This window comes from Schistosoma haematobium, chromosome 3 (assembly GCF_000699445.3).
Source record: "Schistosoma haematobium chromosome 3, whole genome shotgun sequence".
In the NCBI taxonomy this organism is placed as follows: domain Eukaryota; kingdom Metazoa; phylum Platyhelminthes; class Trematoda; order Strigeidida; family Schistosomatidae; genus Schistosoma; species Schistosoma haematobium.
In genome coordinates, this window is record NC_067198.1 from 15,627,392 (window position 1) to 15,652,398 (window position 25,007).

At 33.1% G+C, this 25,007-nt stretch overlaps 2 protein-coding genes across 4 annotated transcripts; one reads left to right on the forward strand and one right to left on the reverse strand.

The window, feature by feature from the left end:
* Positions 1–1,643: 1,643 nt before the first annotated feature.
* PLCXD3_1 (PI-PLC X domain-containing protein 3) lies at positions 1,644–24,847 on the reverse strand. 3 transcript variants are annotated; one of them, XM_051213116.1, is made up of 7 exons: positions 24,761–24,847; positions 23,249–23,285; positions 23,120–23,205; positions 18,804–19,210; positions 16,924–17,135; positions 13,435–15,656; positions 1,644–1,866 (listed from the first exon to the last, which is right to left on the reverse strand). In XM_051213116.1, exons 3-6 carry the CDS (start codon positions 23,199–23,201, stop codon positions 15,374–15,376), a joined length of 984 nt encoding a protein of 327 aa, XP_051069060.1. In that variant the 5' UTR covers positions 23,202–23,205; positions 23,249–23,285; positions 24,761–24,847; the 3' UTR covers positions 1,644–1,866; positions 13,435–15,373. The 3 variants fall into 3 exon arrangements, with proteins under 3 accessions (XP_051069060.1, XP_051069061.1, XP_051069062.1); XM_051213117.1 differs by lacking the exon at positions 13,435–15,656; XM_051213118.1 differs by lacking the exons at positions 1,644–1,866; positions 13,435–15,656 and adding an exon at positions 3,370–3,785.
* Positions 9,026–12,707, forward strand: MS3_00005094 (uncharacterized protein). The gene is made up of 2 exons (XM_051213119.1): positions 9,026–10,109; positions 11,336–12,707. Exons 1-2 carry the CDS (start codon positions 9,898–9,900, stop codon positions 11,823–11,825), a joined length of 702 nt encoding a protein of 233 aa, XP_051069063.1. The 5' UTR covers positions 9,026–9,897; the 3' UTR covers positions 11,826–12,707.
* Positions 24,848–25,007: the final 160 nt, after the last annotated feature.

A 25,007-nucleotide genomic window follows, 5' to 3' on the forward strand; every position in this document is an offset into this window, starting at 1 on the left:
TTTTTATTCATTTATCCCTACAAATTAACCGTAAATAATTTGGACCATAATAGATTTCGATTAAGCGCTAACCAATAATAATCATCGCAGTAATAATAATAATAATAATAATAATAATAATAATAACCGATAATCAGCCTAAGTTGTGTTAAATCACTTTCCTCTGGTGGATAAAATCTATGAACGAAGTAAATGACCTATTTTCAGATTTCGTTTTCAGCATAATAATCTTGGAGTATCATCTTTTGCTTAATAAATTCGGGATTCTCATTGAGATTTCTTCACAGATTACAATGTTGGATAGGTATAGTAAAAATGGATACCTTAAGGAAATGTCAATAGTGTTCGTCATTTCAAATGATAACTCATTATAGGTATCCAAATGACCATATGAGTTCGAGTGAAGACACCTTATCAACATGGTATACTTTTCCTGTTTTCTTGTAATCTGGAAACGTTAATTAATGTAGCTTAAAATTTCTTGAATCAAGCTTTCAAGACCTATTGCTTGAGGTTGCGTAAAATTTACACCAGCTTTGGTTACCATTTTGAGGATCTTTTAACAGTGTTTGTGACGAGCGAATGATGTTTAAGAGAAACGCGGTTGAACTGCTCAATGGATTATTCACTTCCTCATCTTAACTATGACTTCAGAGTTAATCAGTTATCACATGATTTCTGAGAGGTAATATTAATAGTATTGTAAATCCCACTGAAAAGTATTCGTAAGTCCTTACCGAACATGAAATATCACTTTTAAACGATAAAACAAGCATAAATGTTCATGTTAAAGCGAATAAACAACATTTAGTTTAATATAGTATAGATGTTTCCGCAGTGTGGCTTAAACTGCCGATGAGAATCGCTTTTTGTAGAATTAGGAAATTTATACCGATTCTGTGTATTTAACAATTTCTGCATAAATAAAAGCTTTTTAATACGGAGTATAATTTAGTGAAAACCGTTCGGTTATATCAGGACCTTGATTTAGTTTTTAGTCCAACTGGTAGCCAAAATGTAATTAATCATAATTACTGAATTTTGAAATAATACGTAGCCGAAATGTATCTATCAACCACAATTATTTGTCAGATTATTGATTTTTATTGCACACATATAACTATCCACATAAGCACCAATATTGATCAACTTTTATGTGAGTGATTATCATATGATGCTGTATGATCATAGCATGCATCCAAGGAAATATGCATAAGGCTCTATTTTTAGTAAATAAAATGGAAACCAATCTTTGAAGTTATTAGTTCAAAGATCAATTCAAAATATGAAGATAGTTTTGGTTTTTGATTGGAATTAATTAGCTTGAAATTAGTTGACGAACAAGGTGCAGTTGGGGAATATTTTTCACTTGTTTGAAGTGTCACATCAATGCTTACTTATAACCTATAAAGAAACTTTCAAGTTTCTCAAATAGACTGACGTTAATCGACCATTTATTTTTAAATTCAATGTTTTTTTATTTCAATTGACTCACGATATATTAGTGATATTGTGGTGTATCCCAGCAAAAGAGCTTACTCAAGATATATCAATACGCAAGGTTATTAATAATATACCAAAAGAGTTAACAGTAAAATCCTAGGTGTCTGTCTATGAGTAAAACCAAAAGTTAATAAATTATAGTTAGAATACAAATGGTATATTAAACAACAAGGTAATAACAGCTGTTATGAAAGGAATGTTACTTGTAAACCGCTCTCTGAGATAACAACCACAAATGAGTTCACTTGATTAACGAAGATTCCTCTGCGCAAAATTGCACCAACGGCGTAATGAGAGAGACTGAATCCAATAGTATTATTTAATAATAATCCGGGCCAAAAATCCAACGTAGTGTAGGAAAGCCTAAAAGGACGTTATAACACTATTATAGTCTTCAAGCAAAGGCCGTGGCCAATAAAGCAGAAGAACAGACGGCGGAGATAGTATTTTATATTTCAACCAACGCGGTAGGATATTCGTATATAAGTATCCAAACAATTATAATCGTTTCCAAAAGATTCTAAGACTGGGCTCTGCGGGTTAAAGAGAGGTTAAGTGGGGTCGTTTTGTGCCAAATATGGACACTAAAAAGTCAGGGTATATACACGGTATTAAGTTTATAATAGTTTTAACACAAGTTATGGGATTTCATCAGGCTATCTAGGTATAGGATATTTGTGTCCGCGAAACATCTTGGTAGAATGCTTTCCTATCCAGGTAGGTAGATATCATGCTAGAACAATTTTAGCTGCTGTATTGTGGCCATAAATTAATTATATGGAATCTATGCCTGAGTCACACTTTGGTTTCTATAAAATGATCACATGTGCGCTTATTAATCTTCATCTTGACTAGAGAGCCTAATTTTTGTCACTTACTGGTTTTCCTTACGACTCTAGGTGAATGGATTTTCAAAATAATTTTCTAAGTCGTTTGATTAGTGTTTAATGATACATTTCCTGAAGTTACTTCAAAACAATACTTAGTAAATCGAAGTCACAGAGTTAGTGTGGTCCTATGTAGTGACCAAGGTTAAACGAAGTTTATATAAATATTTTCTTCATACTATATAACATACTAGCAATGTAGTAAATGGCTAGATACTGATCAAAAAGTCAGTAATGTAGAAGTAGAATACTTGTCATTATTATTATTAATCAAGATAAATGTTTTGCCATATACAATGAAGCGCTCACGATAATCTCATTATGATGATATCTATGAGATTAGTTTGTAAGTCTAAAGATCTGATATCTTATTCAACTAAATAGAATAAAATGAAAGTTTCCCTTATCTATTAATTTCTATTCGATGCAGGTTATATGTTATCTGTAGATAGCCAGTGATTGGATTAATAAAAGAATCATTCTTATTCTATTTAAACATTTTTGTTGATTATAACAATATCATGAGGATTGGATAAGTCTACTTATGCATAAGATATTGATGTTAGGTGTTTGTTTTTTTTTGAAAATGAAACGAATGAAATAATGGTTTTGATTCATTCAAATGCATGAAGGAAGACGGGAAAGAATGAAAATATGGGTACGAACGTCACTAGGACGAATTATTTTTAATGATTGGATATTGAATGCTTGATGTATATAGATTATGTAATAAGTTTGTGGTTTACCAAAGTATAATTAAAGAAACAAATAATATGTACTCGTTTAATTAGTATCTTAGTGAAATTGTAAAATTATTCCGGTTGTGTTTTAAATGAAATCAGTTCCAAACATCTACGAGCCTAACTGGAAGAAAAATTGGTTACTTCAAAGTCTTGCCTGCTCAATTTGTTTTTGAAATTATACCTATTTTTAATAAGATTACCCCCCCGCTTAGACTTTTTATACTGAAAGTTAAATGTATTGTTAAAAAATTGTTTTATGTTAACGTGAAATTTACAAATCAGGGTTTACAACAACAATGTTAAGCATCAGTTCAAGAGTATGTAAACATAATTTCATGTTAAATTCTAATCGAATAACTAATGCGTTCAGTAAATAAATTTAATTCTCGTATTATTATTAGTGGCTTTATTCAATGTTATACATTTTGGTACAATATAGAATTCTCAGCACAAAGTATTTCAACAAGTTTTCTTTTTCTTATTTCTTGATCGACCCTTGCGATAAATATTGACTGATCTCCAGTTAGATGTTATCAGTTCAGGAATAGACATCTGATTAATGTATACTCTTTTCGATGCATATTGCCAGCAACCATGATGTTATTCAACGAAATGTTGTACACTTTTGACAAACGCACCTGAATAGGTTACGCTAATAATAGGCAAAATGATATATTAAAACAAACAAGAAAACGGATGACATGTTGAAATATTCAGATGGCAGGAACAGGTAGCCGCCTTGGTTATATATATGTATATATTTAAATTAAAAATGAGCATCAAATAATTTAACATTAGCCATTAACCTGGATTTTTAAGCCTTAATTAAAATTTTAAAAAAAGAAAGTAAGAGTTTCATGGAAGATTTTCTTTTCTAGTAAAGGATGATAAATTATGCTATAAATGCAAATGGATAACAGCTGTTAAAATGCAGAATTGGTACTCCGAGTTCTTTTTAAATAGTCAATTCTCTTGCATTATTACCTAAGTGTAGTTTTTAAATTTTCTATTCATTACTACTATATATTTTAAGATCAATTATCTTAAAGTCTAATTCACTACACATTTCTTTAGACTGAAGTAGATATCTGTAGCTAATATTTTGTTGTAGTGTAGTTGAAAATTATATACAATTTAACTCAAATTACGTTGTTTATTAAAAACACTTAAATTGCAATTGACCTTTGATCATCATGTTTATTCCTTGTTCATATTTCTTCACGGAATTAATATTTTACATAAAGATCTCATCGCTGAACTTCGTGTTTTTGATTGATTTACATTTTAAAGAGACGAACATAGTACATTAACTCACTGATCTAATTAAAGTGAACATAGTTCACCAAATGAAATGTGTGTAACCCAAGTCCAGAATGCGCGTTCCTTCCTGTTTGGAACTTATAATCTAGATGTACTTGCATCCTAAAGTTCATATTCACTCCGTGACTTGAACGCAGTACTGTTCGCTTATCCACTTAGTTACTGAGTCCAGACATAAATATGAATGTTTGTTACTCTTTATATAGTAAACGTAAACCATCTGTATATTTTTACAAAATCAAATATTTATAAAATTCCGATCCCAAAGAACATTTAAGCCACAGAAAAGATCTCGAAATAATCCTGTAGAACTGTAAAATCTATTAATCAAACCAGCAATGGATGTACGTGTTATTTTCAACAAACATCATATCGATTTATTCGAATTTATCAAGTCAAGTCTTGATGCTGATAATTGTAACAATAATAGTTTTTCTACAGAGATTTAAAACCTGTCTTGGGATTCATTCACACAGTTACACTACAGATTTATCTATCACCAGTTTTCTATAAGTCGATTATAGTCTGCTTTAATTCTCAGAATAAGGTTTTTATGATAGTACCTAATTGAATAATTTCATGGTCTTATTTAAGGTGTGCGATAATATGTTATTCATTACTGTTAGTCAGTATTGAATACTAACTCTGCTTTCCTTCACTAATGTACGAAATTCAAAGAATTTAACATTTATTTAAATAATAAATATACACTCATGAGAATATGGATGATTTATTCTCATATTCCGAAGAACGTATTCAATTATGATAAACTAAAGTGTAAAGCACATGTAAAAAGTACTTCAGAAATGACCTGATTTTGCTAATACTTTATGGATAGAATATGAAACCAATGAACTATTCATCTAAAAATATTAGTAGTTTTTATAGTTATAATAGTGATATAAACATTTGTTGATTATTAATAATGGTTTTCTTGCAGGTGTAAACTGTTTATTGAAAATAAGTGCATATTAAGCAAGTGTTTGATAGCTCCAGGAGTTACAATACTCAAGAAATGAATAGTCAAATCGGAAACTTAATCAGTGACCACTTAAAACTCGACAACATAACTTATTCAGCTTCACAGTTTTCAAGTATGGTAGACGAATATTTGATTTAGACTTAGAATTAATAAACACAACATTTAGGCTTAATCTTATCATTAAGGACAAACTGTTTTCAATGAGTATCATGCATTTTTATGAAATTTAAACAAACCGTAAATACGTAATTATATTAATCACTATACTCTATTTGTTAGGAAAGTTTACAAAAGTTATTTAAGAATATTCCACCAAATGATGATTTACAATCACTTTCAAGGCATCTGACTGAGTCGATGAAACAAATAAGGTTAGTCTGTTTACTGCACTTATTTTTTTTTTAGAAATTCAGTATTAGAAGGGGTTTTGTGGAGATTGTAATAATTTCAGTAGTCGAGATTATGAGTTAATTGAAGCTAGACCACAATGGAAAACCTGGAAGCACTGGACGACCGTTTCGTCCTATTGTGGGACTCGCTGATGACAGTGGTGGATGTGTCGCCCAATCTCGTGGATTAGTTGAAATTCGACATTGACACTGTTGGATGCCGGCCAGCACATTGGTTTAGTGGTTAGGCGCTCGCGCGCGAAACTGATAGGTCCTGGATTCAAGTCCCGCGAGGTGCGGTCGTGGATGCGCACTTCCGAGGAGTCCCATAGTAGGACAAAGCGGCCGTTCGGTGCTTCCAAGTTTTCCATGGTGGTCTAGCTTCAATTGACTCATGATCTCAATCACTGGAATTCAGTATCCCAAAGATTTAGAGGATGTAATCTATTTTTATTTTGTTTAGTCACTTGAGATAACTTTACACATATATCCTTAAAAATGAGAACAATTAGTTCCAAATTATTTTTTCTGGTTAGTGTTTTTTAGTGAGTTAGTTTCTTACGTGATGAGGTCGCTAACCCCATGCCCAACCCTCCTCTTTTATCTGGGCTTTGGACCGGCAGTAGCCCCAGAAGGGATCCAGGCAGAGTTGAGAACAAATAGTGTTATTACCAATTTGTTTAAAATCAAGAAGAGTGGTTATTCTCACTCAAACATATGAGATGAAATTTTGGTGACTTAATTGGATTCAGTGGCAATCAGATACTGAGAGGTTATTCTTTATAATGAGGAGCTAATAAAGTTTCAAAAATCAGGTCTTGTCAGATGTTACGCTGTCAGCTGTAATCCATTTCATTATAACTTTTCATAGGCTTTCTTCTGTAGTGTTATGTTCCCTGAAGTGAATGATTTAATAGCTAACCTCTTATAGTTATTCAGGACAACAATGCCATCTAATTCATTACTAATCACTCTCTCTCACGATTAAGCTAACACTGTGTTTTAACTGCAGCACTTTAATACTGAGTAAAAATGACTAGTACAATTTATTTTATTTGTCTGACCAGAACCAAAGTGTAACTAAAAATCATTATAAGATTTGCCAGGATATCTAGATATTGATTAAGGTATCTATTATCAGAAAGGGGTTTTGTGGATATTATAGTAGTTTAATGGTTGAGTTCATGAGTCAATGGAAGCTAGCCCACCATGGAAAATTGGGAAGCACTAGACGACCGTCTCATCCTAGTGTGAGACCGATAGGTTTTGGGTTCGAATCCTGCGTGGAGAGATCGTGGATATGCACTACTGAGGGGTCCCACACTAGGACGAACCGGCCGTCCAGTGCTTCCAGGTTTTCCATGATGGTCTAGCTTCAATTGACTCGTGAAATCAACTATTAAATCAAAGTATCTATGTTTAGTCCCATTCTGAATACATGAATAAATGTACGTATGCACATGTGTTTATGTATTTTTCTTGTAAACTTCAAATTTTGTGATTCCTTAAATCACTTGACAAGTATATCTATATATTGCTATAGTGTCCTAATGCTTTTATATTCAGTATTTCGTTAATAAAATTGAATTGTTACAGGATACTTTTACTGATATACAAATATTACAAACAAAAATTAGATAACAATGTTCAATGAGAGCAAGAGTTTACAGAGAGTATACCTTGAATAGTTTAGTTCACAAAATGTACTTGTTCAAACTAGCTCCAACTAACTACGTCATCAATGTATTTCTAAATTCTACAAACTATGAAGTTAGGAATGATAGTAATTGCATAGGAGTAATATATCCTTATATTTAATAACTATAAATTTACCAGTTTAATCCTTCTATTTATTCACAGATTTCTTTGTAACCAATGGCTGGAAATAATGCGTCACTGCCTAGGTCTTCAGAGACAACGTATTTCATCACCACAAAATGCACACCAGTTAATTCGATACAGAGTATGTTTAAGATAAACATATCACTCATTTGACAAATCATTATATTTCTTGTATTGAAGCGAAGTGGACTTCATGGTAGTAGTAAATAAAAATAATATATTTGTAATATCCCAATGAGTAGAAAATTGGATTTTCTGACGTTTCGTGACTTAGTGTAAGTCACTTCTTCAGAGAATAAATAACCAAATTAAAATTAATCCAAGTTTAAATAGTACAACGGAACAATGCAAGAATAATATTTGATCAATCAAAAAACAGGTCTGAACAAGTTGATGTCATGCCATTTCTGTCATGGTGATTCACAAGTGGTATGTATGTAAATTTGTGTGTATGTATATGTGCATTGTTTAAGAATGAAAACTTGTGTGACCTTTATGGTAAGAAAGGATAGAGTTTAAATTTGTAATATGATAGTGTGAAATTGTAAATACGATCAGACTGAATGGCTAGGATAGATGGTCCAAGTAGGATGTATATTAAGACCTTCCTTTCTACTGAGAGAAGTAGGATTAAGCATTATATGGAACGCCTCAGCTACCCTCTTTTCTTTGTAGTTGGAAAAGCCTTTTTGCAATATTTTGATATTTTTAAAATCGGCAATAGCAGTTCATGCCATTTTCAACAACCACCAAATCGATTTTAAAAATATCAAAATATTGCAAAAAGGCTTTTCCAACTACAAAGAAAAGAGGGTAGCTGAGGCGTTCCATATAATGCTTAATCCTACTTCTCTCAGTAGAAAGGAAGGTCTTAATATACATCCTACTTGGACCATCTATCCTAGCCATTCAGTCTGATCGTATTTACAATTTCACACTATCATATTACAAATTTAAACTCTATCCTTTCTTACCATAAAGGTCACACAAGTTTTCATTCTTAAACAATGCACATATACATACACACAAATTTACATACATACCACTTGTGAATCACCATGACAGAAATGGCATGACATCAACTTGTTCAGACCTGTTTTTTGATTGATCAAATATTATTCTTGCATTGTTCCGTTGTACTATTTAAACTTGGATTAATTTTAATTTGGTTATTTATTCTCTGAAGAAGTGACTTACACTAAGTCACGAAACGTCAGAAAATCCAATTTTCTACTCATTGGGATATTACAAATATATTATTTTTATTTATAACAATCAACCCAATGCTCAATTTATTCGAAATTATCAAATCAAACCTTCATGGTAGTAGCTTGATTCATATTTGATAACTTAGTTATAAAAATTACACTAATTAATTCAGTAGTTTGATATTTCCAAGTTTAAACAGAATGTTTGTAATGAAGTATTAAGACAGATGAATATACCAAGTACCTTTTAGTATTGAACGATATCCAGTAGAAATTCATTTAAAAGAATCAAAATGTATTAAATGTTCATTGTATATTATAATGTGATAAAAGGAGACCAGATAACATAACTAGAAGACACGTAAACTAAACTCATTTTACACAACTTTTCACTAGTTACATTCAATCACTAAATTTACTTCATAAAATCTGTTGACTCATTTAAGTTATTGACCAGATCAGAAAGTTGATTGACAAAATCTGTTCAGCTTTCAAGACTAGATAACACTGACTTTTCACTAGATTATTCCAAAAGAACTACCGTATTTACCCCCATAAAAACTCACTGGAAACTAAACGATCTCCACGAATCTCTTACTTTGATGATAATTAAGTTCTGATTGGTGACTAGCTTCAAGGATTTTTAGTGTAAAACTGTAACTGAAATAGTTCATCTATGTTAGAAATGATCTCATTGTATCACGAAATCAATAAAGTTAGAAATGTTGACCCTTGTTTGTCAATTCAGAGGTATGTGGCTGCAATTTTCACCACAACGTCTAAAGTTACTGGGTTTGATCCACAGAGCAACTAGCCATTCCCACTATCACGAAGTCCTAAACTAAAAAGGAGCAACTTACCAATGTACTTTAGTCCTCATGCTCCTTCAACTAAAGTTATCTCGCGATGAAAACAAACTTCTATTGGTTATTCTTAAACTTAGATGTTTAAAGTTCCAAAAATTTGATAATCTCATAAAAATTGTTCATTGCTGTAAAATATGTTTTTCAGAGTCTGGACTATATGACAAAACGATATGGAACATTTACAAGTGTATCATCTACTAATCGAGCAAGTGATTATAACTCATTGGTTCACTCTGATAAACTTATTTTTAACTCATTCGGACAAAAATCGATAAGATTATCGAAGTTCAATTCAGCAAGGAATATCAACAAAATACCTTTTAAAAAAGAATATCCGGATACATTCCTTACAAATGACAAGAATAAAGAGTAAGTGTCAATGAAATAAATTTGGGCTTAAATGATATGTTTGTAAGTAGAAAAAGAAATCAGTAGGAATTTGTTAAATAATTGACTGATTTTCTGTACTGTAAATACTTCTCAAGTATTTTACTCATTACATTTAAACTATAAAAAATAGAGGGCAGAATTTATTGTTAAAAGACGGTGACAACTGCATTTTATCAGTTGATTAACTAATCGTTAAGCTGGCCTTTAATTAGAAGAAGTAGCTAACGCTTGGGATTCTGTTTGTACTTAACATTTTTTTTCAGCTGGATTACTTTATCACTACCAAAACGTTAGCATTAATTGGCCGATATCAATTGAACTGAACCTTTCTGCAATTTCAGAACTAACTGTAAATCAAATGGTGTATACTTGGACTAGTGAAAACAATTGTTTGAAGTTACAAGTTGGCAAAATATAGATGTGAAAGAACAGTGACATTAAGATGAACTATAGAGTAGTGAAGATTTTCAGCTCAAAATAATTTTCGTGGTGCTACGTCCTCTGTGCTGGATGGTTTGATAGTAAAGCTTTCATTGTATTTCTGAACAACATCAGCACAAACTTCAGGTAGAAGTGGGGTAATCTTGGTAATGATAACCTTAGTAAATACACATACGCATACGTTTTCAAATTCTACTTTTCAGTAGTACAAAATTATTACACTGTTGTTGCAAACAAAATATTCCTTTCACAGTTATGCTAAGTGTTTATTCGGTAGTTAAAGCGCCATTAATTGACAATTCACGGGTTAGAACCCTGATTCATTTACCCTGGTTTTTGGCAACCGGATAACTATCATTTACACCAAATGAATTTGCTACTAGACTATCATAATTAGCCATTATCGAGCACTTTTCATAGAATTATGCCCTTAAAATTTTTAATATAAGCATGAATGCTCACCGTGATAAGAAGTAACTTGACAGTTGATTCTTTTCCGTAGAATTTCTAGGATTCTGCTATAAAGTATTAAAATCGATTAAAAAATTAAGTGTAAGCTTTCTGGAGGACAACAAGTCATATTTATTCGGTGAGTACTGGAGGTAATATCTGACAGTTAAAAACGAAGTAGATGAAATATAGCTGTAAATTAATATTTTACACCAAAATCATGGTTAAGACATTTTTGAGCAAATTACATGATTATTATTTGTAATTTTTCGCACTTGACGAAAATAATAACGATGCATATAATTCATTTATAGACCATTTATTATAAGAAATGACAAATCTTCGGAAGCAATACTTATGAATGAAAACTTTACAGGATCATTAGGTACTAAAAACAATCAAAAAATGATGATGGAAAAACATTATTCAATTGTTAATGCAACAGATATTTTTCCAGTTGCATGTCCATTGTTACTTCGATCATGGTTGAATGAGATAAAACACTACAAATATTTTAAACATCTAAACAAACTTAGACAACTAGATGAGACTACATTGGAACACAGTGCTGAACTGAACTATGATGAAAATAAATCATTAGAAAAAGCTTTTATGAATGTTTTGATTAATCCATCAAAATTCGACAATCAGTTTTTGTCAACTTTAAGTATGATATCAAATAAAGGCTGTCGATGCAGTCGTCATATACCACCGACTATCACTGACTTAGAATTTGATATATTCTTGAGTAAATTGATACAATCATATCAGGCTGCAGTGATAATCGTTTACGATTCCAGGTAAGACATATTTTCTTAAAAAAGTATTTCAATGAAACTGATTCAATTTGTACCCGGTATTTACGTTATATATTTATAAAAATCAATGAAAAGTTATCAGATTGAATTAACCTTTAATTGTATTATTATCGTTAAAGCTTGACTTGTAAGCCGGCTCCCTAACTCCATGATGAACGAATGAGCCATGAACATAAATTACTCGTTTATTTTCGTATACTCCACTTAGACTAATGCCATTTGAGCGACAGCGGTAATGAAAAGCCAAACATTAATTTATTTTATGTATTCGTTTACTCAGAAACACATTAAGATGAGAGCTAGAGAGGATCGATGCGTCAATTCAATTTAACTAAGACGTGATCTAACATTTACAATTACCAAAGATATAAGCAAGTATATAGACACATCATACTATCAAACGTACATGCTCAAGATCATATACAAGAATGATAAAATGACTGAGAAGGTTAATATAACTCATTAGCCTAAAGGTAAGGGTAAATGATGTAGTCAACAATCTGATTAAATAAAATATTGAGATTACTAAGGTAACTAAATTGATTGAATCAATACCTAGAAGCTTAATCAGATAGAATTACTATTCAATTAATCGAAGATGAATATTTTACGAGAAATTTATAGTATTGTTTATGTGTAAAATATTCAACCTGACTAGTAGCTGCAGAATATGTTCTTGTCAATGAAGTTTTTAGCCTCATATTGACTGACCCAGTGATATCATCACCTTTGAATTTAAGCTGAATAAAAAACCTATTTTTATTTGTTGTAGTTTCTCTGGTTTTTTAATCTTCACATTCCTCATATTTCTCAATAAAGTCTTGTGAGTATCCGTTATTCTTTAATTATTCATTACTTCCTCTTCTAGTGTATTGATAGTACATATTCTTTCTGTTCTGTGAAATATTTAATTTGTTACAATAATAGACAAGATGAAAATAATTGATTTAGTATTTTAATATAATAAAACAGATTACTGGCTTTATTTACGTCTAGAGATGAAATTTATTGACAGACGATTTATTATTTGAGTAAATATTAATAAATTTGCATTTATAAAAATGAAATTTAACACATACAAGAATCCGTTTATTTATTTATTTTAACACATAGATATTGGTACAAAGAGGCACCAAATACATATGCGCCATACAGATCTCATTTGATATGTGTGAGGGCTGTGATACTGCCCGGGTGCCAAAACCGAAGCAGGTGGTTTTCTTAGGGGGCCACACCCAGAGCCTTCGACCTGAAGGTCTGATCCACAAGGCAGTGGGGCAACGTAAGGAGATGCAGTCCCATGGTAGCCGGTGACCAGCAGCTGGTTCATACGCCATTTGTTCCTTCAGGATACTGGAGCCCATGTGCGCTATTGGTTTGGGATCAGGGTTTCCTGAATCCCCTATGTGGACTCTCCATGTCCACCAACCCGGTTAAAGCGCCGGACAATAATCCGTGAAATAATAAAATAAATTTTGCTTTGATAAACCACAACAAAATAAATGAAAAGAGTTAGTATATTTAAAGTTATATTTTTCTTTGAATTGTTATGATACTATAAATATTACTATTTGTAATTATAATGATTTATTTACATTTAGGTTGCCAGATGGGATTCATATTGGTATATGTGATCTTCTTTGCCAGTTATATATAAAACAACAAAATACATTACCAACAAGTAGTCGTACTGTGAATGATAAGATTCATATTGTGACTGCAAGTGATCATTTCTCAGAAAAATTACACGATAAATGCAAAATTGCAGGAACTGGAGCATGTGCATCAATATCTACGAGAATGGCAGACTATCGATTCTTGATTTATGATATAGCGCAAAATATAAATAATAATGAAAATAATTCTCAGGAATGCCCATTATTACTAAAAAGATATAATGGACGACCGAAACCGGGTGACTGTTTAATTTTTATTCAGGGGAAACTATGTTTTATCGGGTCATCATTCACAGGCTATGAAGAGTTACCATGGTCAAAAGAACAGTTGGATAAAAAGGTGGCCCAGTGCAGAAACCAATTGACTAAACAAGGGTTTTCAATACCCACTGATTTTCAATTTGTTTAATAAGGAATTTTCTTGATAGTTTTGATTTCAATTAAATGATAATAAGACTTCTGAAAAATAGGTTTAATTGTAGTTTCATTCAATTTATAGACCATTAGAATTGTGAGACAGACATATCATCATGGAATAAGAGCACTACTACTAAAACAAATAGTACTGAATTTATATGAAGATAATCAGTGAAAAAAAGTCAATAATATGTACCTTCACTATTTTGGTGGAGTTTTGTTCTCTGAGCTGGATGGTTTGGACCAAACCATCCAGCTCAGAGAAACTACCAAAATCATCCACCTGAGCTACAAATCTTCTCCACCATCTCAACTTTCACTATACTGTAGTATTTCAACATCACGAGAAAAAGCTTGATAGGTAAGATCTAACATGTTGTGTACACAACATATTATTGGGAATCAGGTGTATTAATAATTTATTATGTAGGCTATATTCAATTAACTTGGAATATCATGTCAAGTAAACAATTTGTACTTTCCAATTTAATAATAACGCGGTATGCTTAAACAAACTATAAAAGCTACATGTTACACTGTTAAATTAAACTAGCATACCAATTCTTTGCAAATCTTCTGAAAAAGGAATAGATAATCTGAACATGACAACTTTTACAGTTTTAATGCAACCAGACAGGTTGATATTACCCCCTAATAGCATAATTATAAGTTGAATAATAACTGAAATAGGATAGTTAATAGTTTTGTATATATGGTGTTCAGTATTCAAAGAAGAAAAAATATGAATATTTCCAAATCACTGATGCTTTTTTCCGATAATATGTAATATATAACAGATACCAACAAACGGTTCAAGTACAGTATTTGTGGCACGTTAATGTTTGACCACTAGACACTGTACTACCCAAGATTTCAATCATCATCCTCATCATTACAATTATGTCAAATTGTCTTTTGCTACCAGCCCACTTTTGAGGATGATGTAAATTGTTATTGATTAATGTATTAATCTTGAAGTGTTATCTGAAATTTGACAAATTCAAAGCATGTATTAAATATTTTTAATTGTCCTAATCAATATGTTCATAAAACAAACACTTAGTATCATTTCGGTCTAAATGAGATACATCACATTTGTATACTTGAAATAAATTGGTTGATTAACACAAAAACAAGACGGGAAACGAATAGCATCGTCCAGTACTCATATGATGAAGTTGAATAGGAATACTGAAGGTAAGCATTTCCAAAAAACACCATAATTTGTACGTTAACTAAGAAAACAGCTCTTCTTTAGCTTTTCTATTCTTTTTCTTTAAATATTACAAAAAAAGGGAGTAACCATATGCATTAAATGAAAAGAATTATCAAAATTAAAATCGTATTTATAAAAAATAACGGTTAACTCGGGAAGTATGAAAGTGGGAATAAATAAAATTGAAAATCAAAAAATAATAAAACACTGGTGATAAAAAAAACCTTAAGTAGATGTTTTATCGTTTGGCCATGTTTTATAGTTTATTGATACAACATCACGTATATATGTTGGGTAAGTAGTTGCAAAAAAGTCAATAAGTGTGATGTTAATACCATCTGGTCCAGCTAACTGATCTGCTTTATTTAACCATTGTTGATAATACTTTCCAGCTATTTTAGCTAAACGATGAACTGAACTAAATGGATGCAGTAAAATGAATGATAAAGTTGGAGTAAGAATACCTTGGTGTACAGAGAAAATATTATCAGGTCTATGAAGATGTGGTCTGAAATGAAACAATCAGAAACGATAAAGGTAGCAGTTAGACATTTCCGTCGAAATTGAGTAAGGTATTTTAGAGCCGAAAAAACTAGCGAACAATATCTCCAACGTATAGCTGATAAACAGATTCATAGCTCTCATTGAATTTTATTTCTATTTTTTTATAGTCAATCTGATGATTCGCTTAACAGCTGTTTATGAATTTCGTGCACTGTACGCTCGGATACTAAATACAACATCAAGTCTGTTTGACAAGTGAAGTGAAACATTCAGTTTAGTATATTCAGATTCGCTTGAAAATGTCTGAAAAGATCCACAGAACCATTCGATATCAGTGGTAATTAGAGTATCCCGTTAATTAGAGTATTCATTAGTAAAAGTTAAATAACCAATCGTAGTATATTTTGGTTTAAGTTGTAGAATCTCAGAAACTTTTGACTAAAAACCACATATCTTCTTAATCTGTAGTAGACGAGAACACAGGCTGTGACTACTAAATGTATTTTAATGCAACATTACAGAATATCTTGGTAAAATCTGAGAACCATACAGTAAATACTTCATTTGAAAAATGTCAATCAGTTGTCACAGATTTCATAGTTCCTTCGTTTCCGTACCAACCACTCTGTGTTCTCGTTCTCTTCTCTTCGATCTTCTTAACCTTCTGCCGCCAGGCATTTCACTCTCGATTAGTGATACTTACTACTTATATATGTTGATATCAGTAGCAAACACCACAGATCTACTTTGATTTAAATGAACAGGTAGTGTAGTTCCTCCGATGCACATAACAGGCTTATTTTATAGACTGGTACTTGATGATCCTCTATGCTGATGTTTTTTTAACAAGCAACATTGCCAACTTTAACATTGATAGCTTAATATAGCATCTTAGTATCCCACATATGTGTTAATCCTAAGATATTTACGTTATCTTGTGTGACGGTATGTTCTCAAAATTTACCAACTTGCATAAAAAACAAAAACAAACTGCAAAAAATAAAGACAGTAATGTTTCTTATTGTCAGGTCGGGAAAACTACATAGTTTAGGATACATATAAAAAAGCCGATCTTAGTTCTAATTTTTTCGCGGTAGGAAACAAGAAAACAATGGATCTTCAATAGTTATTATTCATAGTAATCTCTCAAATAAGAGTAACAAAGAAAAATAAACCAATAAATCTGAACCTTATACAGACATCAGGACAAACAAGATATTTGTAAATAAAATAGAAAATTACAACAGCAGTAAAAGATGAATAAACCTTACTTAATATGGTTATTTAGGAATGAAATCATAGCTCGTGGACCAACAGTTTCCGGCCAAAATGATTTTATGCTACTAGAAGGCCAAAATTTTGGATGGATCTTCTCGGGGGATTCTCGATGACAGGATATAAATATGATTTGTTGCTTAGCACTCCAAAGTTCTTCTAATGTTGGAATATTTTTTTGATAAGGGAACATAACATTATCTAAAATCTGGAATAAATGAGTGGAAGAAAACACATTAAGGCAATAAGAAAATGAATGGTGGTAATGCAGTTTACTAAAGGATTACATATTTACACAGTGAGGCTTCAACCAAACCGTGTGAAAACCGAAGATTTCCACGTTCAAGTTAGTAAACCAGTGAGGCAAATTTCCAATATAAGACCGTAATCCTTGGCAATACCTTTAGTATATAAAGCCTGAAATTGTTGATTGCCAGAAGATTGCCCGTAATAAAAGTGTTTGACCTCTCAACATATGCCTGTTGCAAAGGTAACTATGACTCCAAATTATAGACTGACAATAGCAGTTAATTAAAGCTGATTTACGTTTGAGCACGAGAGTACTCAATATTTACATATTGTGCCAAAAAGAGAAACATGTTTACACAAATTGAACTCGACTATCCCCAATTTTATTTATCTCTCGGAAACACTTATACAAGACTCACACAAACAATATGACAAAAGTTAAATCATCAAGAAATCAATGCCCAACACAGTCAAAATTATCCCTGTGAGTTACAAATCTGACACTATTTCCTATAGATTTTTTGAAAGAAAGCGATTCAAAGTAAAATAACAAACTATAGACAGATAAATTCAATAAATTTAGAATTAAGTCATTGTTTAAATGGGAAGTTAACTACATGGAATAGAAACGGCAATGACTGAAATGAGAAATCAATTAAGTCGGTGGTGCACTACTATAAGTTTTCAAGTTCTTTTTCAGATTTATTATCCACATTGGCTGAGGTAGTAGTTATGTAAGTTATATTTACGATTATCTTGGTCGATTATTGTTCCATCAAAAAAGCAGTGAACTACCCATTTTTACAACAAAGTAAGTTTATAATCGATATCACATGCTTAGGATTCATAAACGCTGAAATCATAATCAGTAATTCATAAAGGGTTATGAGATTGGGTATGTGTTTGATAGATTATTGGACCGATATTCAACCTCCACCCAGACGCTGATAACGACACTTAACCTTACTCTGGAAGAGAGCTTAGCTTTCTGTTGAGCACCAAATAAGTATATCATTTTGTTGAATACTCGATATATAAAATTTTATGAGGATGAGAGGTTTTGTGGAAAGGTGATTAGTTAGTGCAACATACGTTATGAATGTGCTATCGGAAAAGGCTTTTGTTTTTATTTTTAATGTACAAACTGTTTAGTCAACTTTATACGGAAATAAATATGGTCCTACGACAAAAAGACGCAGTAATTATGACATTGTAAACAATCACTATTAAATCTACAAAATATGATGACCGGCAAAAATCAACTGGGTAGCTTTTATCTTACAACCAGATTTAATCTGTTTCATAAACTTTAGTACATAGTAGTGTGATATAATACGTGTACAACTGAATCGTTTTGGAAAAACAAGCATGTATTGCACGAAATTGTTATCCGATTCATGTTCAATATTTCGTAGTTTCATTGACAGTTGTATCGATGGGTGATCTGCTGGAAGTTTTGGCCAGTTGAAATTAATTTGCAACATAAAATAGTTGTGCGTACACGGTTTGATCGTGTAAGTTTATTTACTGATTAGTTCAAATTTATTTAACAACTTAGTAGAAGGGTTCGTGTTTGACCAATATGTTGTATATTACTCTGTTATACTACCAAACTACCTGTTCCTACCTTTAAAACAGTTGATTCAAAACAATATTCCTGTTCATCAGTTTCAAAATTATAAAAATGATTACAATCCACAATAAGAACTTCTCTCGGATTGGCTTTGAGGAAACCAAGAATGCTCTGAAGTTCTGTAGATAACAGGTTTGCGTACAGTCCGTGTGCTAAATAAAATTCAGATTCATCATTTTTACATTTATTCAAACATTTTTGTCGTGCACAAATACGAAAGTCAAAATATCGAATCCCAGCTTCCAGTTGATCGAATAAACTTAGTGACTGTGTCACACTCCAAGGATACAATATTCGGCTTAAAAATGGACGAGGTAAACATGTATCCAAACGGAAAATAGGACCATCAGGAGAAGGAGGACTACGTTGAGTAATCGAATACGTAAATGAATTATGACTACCTAAGAACACAAGATAACCGAGGCAATTTAAATTAAATAAACAGGAATCAATATGGGTGCTGGTACCAAAGAATACCAAAAAACACAATAAACCTCCATAAGGAAATGAAGTGTATTAAATCAAACTATAAACAATATGTTACTTTTAAAAAGCAATTTACTCTGAATTTTAATAGGATATTCTGTCCCTAGTCAGTTTTAATTAATTGTTTCAGCTAAACGGCAACTTCAAAATTATTCTAGAGTGCATGGTCCGTTACTCAAGTGCTGCTATGTTGTTGCCAAATGTTTCAATAATCTCCTTTCCATTTAACAAAATTGAAAAATATCCAACATTCAGGAATAAGTTATGTAAAGAAATTAATGGTACGGATATTGATTAATATCCGGGCAAAATAACATATAAACACGGCTGATTTCATTTGATGCAAAAATCTCAGTCAAAACAGTTAAATTTTGATACCTTGTGTAGACTAATTTATCTTTCACCTATTAATTCGGTCATTAACTTTTAACTGACCAGAAGAAATGGCATTTAAAGATAGTGTTTAGAAGGTAACTTTGTCACCCAGATCGAATGCTTTGTGAAGAAGTAGGTTATAATACTCTAGTCATACCCCTGTTTACACTAATCCTAACTTGCGTCTCAGTGGCCAACAAATTCATCATCCTAAACAGATCGATGTCACCAAATTGGTTGCAGCTTCTGTTGCAACTGAGTATCAAATCGAGCTAGGTTCGAGGCTAGCTACCGTCCCACTGAAAATTATAGATAAGCATCGGCCGCAATTGTATGACGCCATGAAAATGGCGAGTGAAGTCCCTTGCGGATTCGCAACACGTTCCACTTATTAGCACTGGGTTTTTTTAGGCTCTTTACAACTTATTGGAGCCCTACGGTCTACTCCGGTTGACCGAGTGTTTGACCACAAACGAAGACTGTTGCGTAATGAAATTGTGCAAAGCTTGTGTAAGGACCGAGAAGCCGGGTGGTCTAAGCATGCTAACAGGTTGGAGGTAGCCGCTGCATCTGGTAACTGCCGGAAGCTCTTTCAACTCATCCGACTCATTGACAGAAAGAAGTCTGGTGTGCGTGAAACAATCTGTGAAGATGACGGGATTCCAATCACTAACATCTACCGACGTTTTGGACGATGGGAAGAGCTTTTGAGGGACAGTTCAACTGGTCTGCTGCCAAAGTGACAGCGATCAGACTGTCCTGTACTCCTTGGCCTTGACGACTGATCCACCAAATGAGGCGTAAGTCCGCAAGGAACTCCAACTCTTGAAGCGCAACAATTGCCAGGCTCAGATGACTTACCTCCGGAGGTTTTTAAAGATCGTCCCACAAAATTCCTCGTCGTGCATTATTTGCCGACGCTGGGTCTGGTTGGAAAAAGCGGAGAGGTGGTCAGTGTATGGCATGGTGTCGTGGTATGAAAGAAAGCTGCAAAGGGCTGGCTTGTGTTGGTCCTTCACGACTCTCTGGTTGGGTTCTCAGAGATGGTGCAACACAGTGGCTAGAGACGTTATCAGATATGTACATAATAGAAGCCAGTGGCGATCCTGCCGTAAATTCGTTTTACTTTTTTCATAAAAGAGAGAATAAATTCTTTAACAGAAAGAAAGAACTGGGCATTCAAGCATCTAGCTAGTATCATAATATCTGTCAAACGCACATACTATAAAAGAACAGTTAACTGGTCGTAAAACCCATCCTCGACCGCATCTAGGCTGCAATCCGTCGAAACGTATGCGGAGATGATGAAGAGACATCGTCTCTTACACCGATTTCTTCTAACTGTAATGGAACTTTCTGATCTAACAGCACGTGTCCCACTGTTATTGGTAATCCAATCGATCAGTGCTGCCTCAGCTCTGACGCCTAGTGGACCACGAACGCCAGTAAAACCAGATGAAGATGCTATAGGGTCCCCGGACAAACGCACGTGAAACAAGCCTTTTAAAGCAACAGAAGGAGATTAGAATCGTAGTACTTCACTAGAGTCTTGAATACGTGTCTCAGATAGACAACAGACATAGATATTAAGACTTTCTGAAGACATAGCCAACACTATCTGTTGTCGGATCTGCATTAGTGTGCGAACATTTAAGGGAACCAGTTTGAATGGTATACATGGTTTCAGAAAGACGTTTTAGTGTTCGTATTCGGTGGTAGCATTCAACTTTCGGCCAGTCAGTGACTTGAGATCGTTTAGATAAGAAAGAGTTTCTATCATAGACAAATAAAATACGCGAAATGAGAATAAAGAGGAACAAATAAGTGACGCAGTATAAAAAAATAAAAGCGGATGTTGTCATATGATTGTGAATAAGATTTGTCTGAGTGAGCGTTGAAGCAAGAGAAATTTTTTTCAGTAGTAGTTATCACGTTTTTGTGACGGCCGTGATACTTTTCGGGCGCCCAAACCGAAATAGGTGATTTTCTCGGGGGAGCCACACCCCGAGACTTTGACCTAGAGGTCCAATCCACAAGGCAATGTGGCAACGTTAGAAGATTCAGTCCCATGGTATTCAGTGATCAACAATAGGTTCATACCCCACTTGTCGCCTTAGGATCTTGAAGCCCATGTGCACCACTGGTTTGGAACCAGTGTTTTCCAACTTCCCTAGGTGGATCTTCTGTATCCACCATCCCGGTCAAAGCGCTGGATATTCGCTTTTCGTCCTTTCGATGTCGTGAACAACACCCCCACCGCTAGAAGGCAGTGAGTAGGACTTCCCATGGTAGTAGTTGTATACATGTGGCCATTTGAGAGCGTTTCGAGGAGAGTGGACTCTCCTCACCCTCGTGCGTACCAGGGCTTTTGGGGGCAAAAACAGGATTGAAAGTGAACGTACATTAAATACAAAGGATCTAAAACGAACTTCTGTTAAGAAACTGATGGTAATGAGGTTGAGAGCGAATATCAAATCAGTTGCTTCGGATTTACGTTGTCCTTTACAAATTAAATGTTAAAACTGCTTTCAATAATTTTGTTTTTTTATAAGATTTTCTTTTACCTTGAGTTGGACAAGCCTTGATCCTCAGTTATTTGTACTAATTAACTTAGTACAGTTTGTAGAATTCATATATTAAAGATCAGTTTTATAATACTCTTAATTCTATGGCTGACCGTAATGTACACCGTGAGCTTACAATGAAAGGTAACTAAAACAACTAATTGAAAGTAGTTTATGACAATAATATCTTAGGGAACCTCCAGAATGTGTTAAAAAGTCATTTTCAAAACACACTGAACTACAGATAAATTAGTAAACTATTAAAATAAAAACCACACGCAAATTTACAAAATTGAGACCTAACTAAATGAAGATGAAATCTATGTACTCAATTGAGTGAAACTATAATTTGATAGTTTAGCGCATTTAATTTGAACCACTAAACCATAGGTTTGATCCCCATTACAACTTTGCATAAAAAGTCTAATACGAGAACCTCTACTTGATAATTAAGACTATATCATGAGAGAAGTGGAGGTTCATTTAGGTCACCTAACAGATCGCTATAATCCACTGATCAAGGTTGCTTTAAAGCATACTAGTAGTTCATATCACTTAAACAAATTTGGAAAATTTACTTGAAACACTGGGCTATGAGCCAATTATTATTTTTCGATTTTCACCCTGTTTCCATAAGACTAGTGTTTTTGGTACCTTATAAGAGAACAACTGAAAAGCCGGATTTCGAACCCGAAAAATCCATAATATTAGAAGCACTTTAAATACAAGTGACAATAATGCAGAACAATACAACAAAAGTTTAAAGCACTAATTAGCGTGGTAAGATACATCAACTTATAGATAGTCACTTGGACTTTTCTGTAAGTTATTAGAATAGGGTTCAATGACATGAGAAATCAATGTAAAATGTACAGATTGACAAACCTGGAATGCTTATCAGATTAAGGGCCTTCTGTGATATATGAGAGGGAAGGTCAGACATCCACGAACGTGGGTTAATCATCATTCACCTACATATGTGCAAATCACTATTAGTAACTAGTGATATCTTACCGTTTGTTGGTTGGTATTATATCAACATATATGTGCTCTGAAACGTGAAAATAATTACATTAAGAGAAGACAATAAGTTTTAGTTGGATAATCCAGTAGTGATCCTGAGGCATGAAAACTCAACATACTTGAAATCCTAGTGAATACTATCTTTTAGAGAAACATATTACACAAACAGGGATATAGTGCTTGCATAGTTTTAACTTCAAACCTTAGACATTGTGAGGAACATTTCCCTCAAACTGCCTCAGAAAGCCATATAAAAATGTTAAGCTAATAAAAACAGTCAAAAATAGTCACCGGCTTTACTGAGAACACTCACTAAAGAACATATCTCAACAAAACTTACACTGATCAAGCCAATAGAAGCAGTGCAACAATAGTAGAAAGATTTAGATTTTGCATTTAAAAGCACCATAACATAAGACAAACAACAAAGATAATACAAAAAGGCCAAAAACAACCAGGAGAGAGTTATTTGTGAGAAAAACAAGTCAACATTTAGATAGGAACAGTAGCAAAGTTTATTAAGCCACGGAAGACGGCATATGACACTTAGTATCTTTTGACCAGACACGAACTGCTACAATTTATCCAAGCCAATTAGCTCGTTTCAATTGCCGGATCATCTTATATTCATAAATTCTTGACAGTTCACCTTTCCAGTTGCTAACTCTTAAGTGTAAGTATATCTTGTGAGCTAAGTGAATCGTTGGTTGTTTTGTATATACTCTTTTCTAATTATCATTCATATTACTCTGTGCTCTCTCTCGCTGTATACAATGTAACTTCACGCTAGATTGAAGTCTACATAAATATATCACAGCCTCAATGTATAGTTTTATTTGAATGCTTCAGAACAAATGTGTGACGTCGCACTAAAATAACTTATGATTGGTCGGTTGTGTCTACTTGTTATATATTTCGTCTAAGGATAAAAATAAATAAACACCCATCTCCAGCTTTGTTCAATTAATTTTTGAAGAAAAAAAGATATTTTTTGTCTTTTTTCTGCTCTTAAAAGTATATAAGAACAAAATCTTTTATGTACATATAACATGACATTTATTAGTATACACTGACGTAGTCATGTCACTGTCGAACTCGGAGTTCGTATTTTAGGGTTAGCGATATCTGAGTATCGAGGAAATTCTGAAGAATTTTTTCCAAAGTAACACGATAATTAGTAGTCTTCCACAAAGTCTGGGGGAATATTACGAAAAACCCAAATATTCTCCAAACGTTATAGGGATTTTCGCAAATGGCTTGGAATTTCGCGGATAAACCTCAGACCAGCGAAAACTCTGGAGTATTTGTCGCACTTCCTAATAATTTTATATTGTAGCTTCCTCAAAATAGTGAAATCAAGTATTTAGACTCTTTAAATTATATATGATCGTATCATGCCCAGTCCAATTCGATTTTTAAGGCACGAGTGTAGGTTTCTTTATTATTTATGACAGAAGCATTTTGGTATAAAATGCCATAAAAAAAACCAATATCTCACCATACCTATTAAGCTTGTTCCAACGTTTCAAAAGAGTACCTGTTTATCATGTGCTTATTGGCTAACATGTGAAGCATTAAGGTCATTCAAAGTTCAACAAAAATAGCGAAACGCTTGGTACGTAGGATCGACGTCTAGGTAGTTGGACTGTAATTCTCGATACCTGGAGGTGTGGTTCTTGTTTTATTTCTCTCAGAAACTGAAGGACAGAATAAAAGTATTGATTGGTGGGTAGCTCTCACCGAAATACTC